Source organism: Anneissia japonica, unplaced genomic scaffold (assembly GCF_011630105.1).
Source record: "Anneissia japonica isolate Jap-2015-1 unplaced genomic scaffold, ASM1163010v1 scaffold287835_len3118868_cov185, whole genome shotgun sequence".
NCBI classification, from domain to species: Eukaryota; Metazoa; Echinodermata; class Crinoidea; order Comatulida; family Comatulidae; genus Anneissia; species Anneissia japonica.
The window spans coordinates 2,064,071-2,070,269 of record NW_022737223.1 but is presented as its reverse complement, the minus strand read 5'-3'; the positions used below and the strand labels follow the sequence as shown (position 1 = coordinate 2,070,269).

Here is a 6,199-nt window from a genome sequence, read left to right as displayed (position 1 = left end):
CGCTGTCCATGCTAAGTGATGTTAATTATAAAATATAGTGGTAAACCCAATTAAGTGTGTGAAATTAATATGCAATGTACGTAACACATATACTTTGCATGTGTTCATCGGGAAGATTATGAAACAAAATGGACGGTGTGTACCACGTGACTTTCGTAAACCAAGGTGCGGAATGTCGCAACTCTTTATATATATGGCTCTGGGACCGATCAGAGCCGTAGATAGAGAGACTTTCGACATTGAGAATTAGAAGCAATTCTGTGTCCAACGCGATACGCGTTCTGTGTCCAACGCAATGTGCGTTCACAATATTGTATAATACAATTAACGGCCTCCTATAGTATTTAATTTAACATTTTTAGCAGTTGAATTTCGTGTTAACTATATTTATAAAAAAAAAATTCACTACTTTATATCCAATTTCATATTACTGTATATATACTGTAATAATTTACAATTTTAAGCAGTTCTTTAATCCTCGTCGATAGTCGGAGAGCCCCTCGATGGCAAGCATTCTTCAATTAGGCAATCCTGCCATATAGACCCTTAAGTGGCTCCTGTTATTTTGGCGAAATAAATGATATATGACGACCAGCAAAAATTAATTAAATATGTCTACCAAAATTTAATCAACATTAGTTACTCTTTTATATTAATTTAGGTTACATCTATGTTGTCCATGTACCAGTATTTAATTTGTGTGGGAAAAACGATAATATAACAACAAAATATCTTAGTATTTTTCCTTGAATTTTACAAAGAGAAACAACAATTGATTTCGAGATCATAATCAAATAAAACAAATTATATCATACTATTAAATGTTTCTTTGCCAAAAATCACTTCTATTATTATTGTTTATAGTAAAAATTATTAAAATAATGTTAAGTGGGTCGCATCATTTTCGTTTGTAAATTGAGAGTAGGCCTACACCAAATTATCTCCGTCAGAAAATTATTGTTTATAAAGTGAAGGGCAATCCTTTGTCTTCTTAATTCATTATGGGCTTGTTAATTATATCTGCCTCAGGTCCTTTATCAGAATCAGTGCAGGCAGTCCAATATTGAACAGCCAGACGTATCATTATTTTTAGCCTTGGTCGGCAAGTATTGTATCAAATACGATAGTACAGTATAATACATACTCTAAGTATCGAAATGCACGCCATCGTGTCGGGACAATATTTCGACATTAATTATGTGATCATCAGGAATGATGATGACATAATTAATGTCGAAATATTGAATCCCGACACGATGGCGTGAATTTCGATACTTAGAGTATCGTATGTATTATACTATACTATCGTATCAAATACATTGTTAGTAATAGTGTATCGTCATGTTTCACCTTTTAATTTGTTTAAGATTTTTTTTAATTCAATTTTATTCAAAGTATTATGCTAACAAATTGCATCTTGTGGCCAAGGGTCAGATTTCATGTAATTTGTACAAGTCTTCCTATAAAAATCAACCAATAAAATACATGTCAAATAAAAACACACGAGAAAGCAAAAAAGATGAGACACTTAACATAATGGCATTTAAAGGTATACTGTCAGCAAACAGATGAGGGAACCAATACATTATAAAAGAAAAGAAGGTTCATTTGGAAAATGTGTTGTTAAACTTCAGGTATATATACAAAATTGGAATAAATAACAATTAAATTGATTTCTATTTTAGAATCCCAGTCCCAGGCGACAGGAGCTGCATTTCAGATGGATAGTGGTGCTTCGATTCAAAATCTCAACATGACCATTCAGCAGCACATATACGGTAATTTCTGTCTTATGTTTTATTGATATGATACAGGTAAATCTAATAAAGAGATTTTACAAAATATCCGATAAAATTATACTGAAAAGCTATCACGTTTCCTCGTGGTCTCCCATCACCCTGGATTCACCACTTTAACCAATTTAATTTGTGTTATGTGTGCATTTTCAGGGCCGTCATCCTCTCTAACCGATCAAGAAATTTCAAGGTGTCGTGATGACTTAAAAAGTTACTACAGAAGTATTTGCAAAATCCGATTGCTGCCTTGGCTCAAGAGAGATCTTCGCAATAGATTGGAAATTAAGGATTTATATACTAATCTTTATCTTATCTGTGAAATGCCGAATGCCATTGATCTACAAGTCCATATCAAGCACTATTCAGAAATACTGACATCAACGCCGGGAGAAGGGATGCGGGCCCTCATTCGCGGCAAAGCCGGTGCAGGTAAAACCACCTTGCTTGAAAAAATTGCGCTAGAGTGGGCCGATGGAAAGCTTCCACCAAGCTACAATGATAAACCGCTGTTATTTTTATTAAAAATGAAACGTATTAGCGACAATGATACCCTGATTGATGCTGCGTTTCGCCAAGGACTCTTTGGACATGATCTTCAGAAACTTAAATCTAAACTAAGTGATTTTGTCGAGGATAATCCAAAGGAGGTTATCGTACTGCTCGACGCACTAGATGAGTATAGTGGGTATAACAGTGGTGGATACATTGACAGCATTATACATAATGACTCGATGAGGTGTGCTTCTGTTATTGTAACGACGCGACCATGGAGAGCTTTTGAAGTTCTCGACAAATCGCCGGACACATATAGCAGTCGAAATTATGAAGTAAAAGGCTACACCCAGGTGCAAGTTAATGAATATGTTAATCGTTTTTTTGTGTCGAAGGCCGACATTGGCAAGCATTTACTAAGTCAACTGAGGGAAACTGGGCTTGACATAGGAATTGCTACCATACCGATAATGTGTATGCTTATATGTGTTGTGTTTCGTGAACTCAGGGCAGTACTCCCTCGGACAATGAGTGAGTTATATGAAAAGTTACACGATTTCCTCATCCGACACTATGATGAAGACAAGGACTCTGAAACAAAGGTGTGTAAAACAGATCAACTTAACGCTATTGAGAAACTTGGTAAACTTGCCTTTAGTGGCCTACTGCAAAATAAGTTATCATTTGAAGAAAATGACTTTAATGACACCAATATTTTAGAAAATGCTTGCAGGATAGGGCTGGTTGTACATTCCAATTATATTAACAATATGCCAGACGACGATTTATGCAGCAGCACTCAAGTAGACGTATTGAGATGCTGCTTGCCTGAAGAAGAGAAGCACTGTTATGAATTTTTCCACAAGACATTCCAAGAATGGTATGGTGCAAGTTACCTAGCAAAACTCAGTAAAGAAGACATCGGTGCATTTGAACAATCATGTAAACCCGTTTATATTCACATGATATCGTGCCTTGATAAAGAACTACTCTTGCGTTTTTTGAGTGGAGCACGCCCCATGGACGCCGCAGAATTAGTTATCAGGCAGCTTGTTATTGTTTTTCTTAATTCTCCAGATTTATTAGACTATAAGGAAAACAAGCTAGATTTACAGAAAACAAGAATTATGCAAGAGTTTATTGAACTGATTTTGAGGTGTAATAGAGAAAGCCAATCGGAAGGTAAATTCAATGCATTGTTGAACGAAATGTTTGAAAAACAATGTTGTGCGCGATTCACAAATATTACTTCAACCACTCTTCAAGCAATAGGCTATATGCTTAAGTTCGGAGGAGCGACGAATGAGTCTTCGCGTGTTGACTGTAAATTACGCATTAGAGATCTCAAGATTAGTTGCTATAGTACAGGTACTGATGGTGACATTGATCATTTGTGGGGAGAATTTCAAGCAGTCGGAGAGCAATACAAAGCGAAATGTAAAACTCTCTCAGATCTGCCCCGTTCTAAGCTCGAGTCGATTTTCGAACAGGTAAAGGACATTTTGCCAAAAGGTATCGAACATCTACAACTGGCTAGTAAACTAGCGTTTGCAGACACGTGTGAGTTTATGCAGAAATGGAAGGGTGACTATTCTCATATATGTAGTGTTGTGGAAAACATACGTTTCTCTGAAATAACAAATTTGACCATTAATGGCATAGATCTTTCGGACCATTGTGCAATTCTTTGTAGGAGTCTAAAAAACATGAAGTCACTCAAAAAGTTGGATCTAGGTTCTACCTCACTGAAAGCTATGCATTGCAGATTCATTGGAGAAATGTTGGAGTCACTATCAGAATTATGCATATTAAATCTGAATAAGAACAAACTCGAAGATATCAGTGACATCGTACAACGACTCAAATACCTGCCATGCCTGACTAGACTAGACTTGGAAACCACTCATCTGACGACAAGCAGCATTGCTGCTCTTGGTCAAAACTTAAAGTACGTGCGTAAGCTGGAGAGATTTTACATACGTTCTAGTCCCTTGCATAATGGGGCTGTGGAAGATTTAGTGAGTGGCTTATATAAGGTGTCAGACCTTATACGTTTGAATATTACACTAGGAGGAAAAGACCAACTGTCATATGAAAACATTACAATTTTAGTAAAATGTTTGAGTGCTATTCAAAACATAGAACTTTTATTCATAGATGGTCTGTTTTCACCGATAATAGACAATGTGTTTCTGTTGCTGGCTACAGATCTTCTGCCAAGCCTTAAAAAATTGAAATCATTAAGACTTCAAGGTAGGCTTGGGCTGTCTCTCGAGGAAGCAAAACATCATGCGATAGGGAACGCAACAGCTAAGGTATTCGCCAGAAACTTAAATACGAACAGTCTTCCTAATTTAATGGCCCTACGTTTGATTTACTTATGGGTAGAAAAGGAGGGTCTAGAAGCAATACGCACTGAGGTCAGATGTCGCATACAAGAAAACAACAGTTTTCAGTAAGTTCTTTTTGAGTACTGCCAATATATCACTCTTCTAACTTCTATCTTCTATTTAATATTGATAATGTTATACTACTATACTTAAATATGATAAAAACAATACACTATGGACGCATTGCTCTCTTAAATACTTCCGTTATTATAGAGATAATAAAACGTTTTTTGTTTGGTTCTCAACGAGCTTTTGACACAATATTGTATTTAATAACATACATATCTTACATATCTAATTAAAACCGCTGATTTTTCCATGGATTTTGTCCTTGTAACCTGATTGGGCCGCTATAGGACCTAAACTGGACGCATATAGAAAAGTAGGCCTACCTCATTCGAACACTGCTACACTAATTATTGTTATGATCGCTGGTAAGAGCATTGATACAAACTATTCTAATTTCATTCGACAGATTCGAGTTGTACCCTAACGATGATAATGAGGGAGATTCTGCTTATGTACCACAAGCTGTTCTATTAAGTAATCTTAACCCTGCCTCGACGAAAGAGTAAATCATAGACTTTAGACTAATTTCAAGAATGACCAACACGGTTGAGAGTGTGTCCACTGTACATGACCATCGATTTTCCAATAGGTTGTTATCTTACCACTTCATTGCCTAGGATTACCCACACGAAGTTGGAAAAAGACGGATGTTAAAGGTTCCAAAGATGTTGTGGTGGTGATGGTTCTAGTAGGAGCCATAACTCCTAAGGAATCTAATGTGTAGGAGTACCCCAGGAGGGGTAGAAATGTGGTAGAATGACAGGAAAGGTCCACCACTGCAGTTTAATGGTGAAGGTTGTGATGATGGCGACGACCTCTACGATGATGAGTTTGGTGATGATGATGATGATGATGATGATGGAGAGGTGGTCTGACCCAAGGCTTTCAGACCTTTTCGATACTTTTATCATTTGTAAACTCTTGCATGTTTTTAATCGAAATTTTAAAGGGGCTGTGCAATTTATATTCTAGATTTGAAATTTGTAGTAATAAAAAAAATAATAAATATAGATAAAATCATACTTTCTAGTATTTATATATATATATATATATATATATATATATAATATATATATATATATATGTATGTATAAACTATACAAAAAAAGAGAATTATTACACCATCACACTTAATTCTTCCAGTCAAATGCTAATGAATAATAGAGAATAGTGGTTGCGATAAAGTTAAAATTGAAATAAAGTAGTACAGAAGAATGAATTATTTAACTATACAAAAAAAGATAATGATTACACAAATTCTCCCAGTCAAAGGCAATTGCAATTGATTAATAGAGAATGGTGGTTATCCATAAAACAATGGAAGAACCGTCTATCTTCAGGGAGGGGCTGATCCTTTGTGTCTGTTTTTTTTAAATTATTTATTTTGTTTCAATATTAAACCTATAGTGTGCAGTATTTTGATTTCGTGATCTCTATTTTCTTACCCAAAGC

At 35.6% G+C, this 6,199-nt stretch overlaps 1 protein-coding gene across 1 annotated transcript in view; it reads left to right on the top strand.

Annotated features, from left to right (window-relative positions):
- LOC117117241 (NLR family CARD domain-containing protein 4-like) overlaps positions 1 to 6,193 on the top strand; it is an 11,328-nt gene extending 5,135 nt beyond the window's left edge. The window contains exons 3-5 of the mRNA XM_033261490.1: positions 1,686 to 1,778; positions 1,950 to 4,743; positions 5,154 to 6,193. Coding sequence (XP_033117381.1) covers positions 1,686 to 1,778; positions 1,950 to 4,743; positions 5,154 to 5,253 — 2,987 coding nt within the window. The 3' untranslated portion in view covers positions 5,254 to 6,193. The remainder of the gene's footprint in view (positions 1 to 1,685; positions 1,779 to 1,949; positions 4,744 to 5,153) is intronic.
- Positions 6,194 to 6,199: the final 6 nt, after the last annotated feature.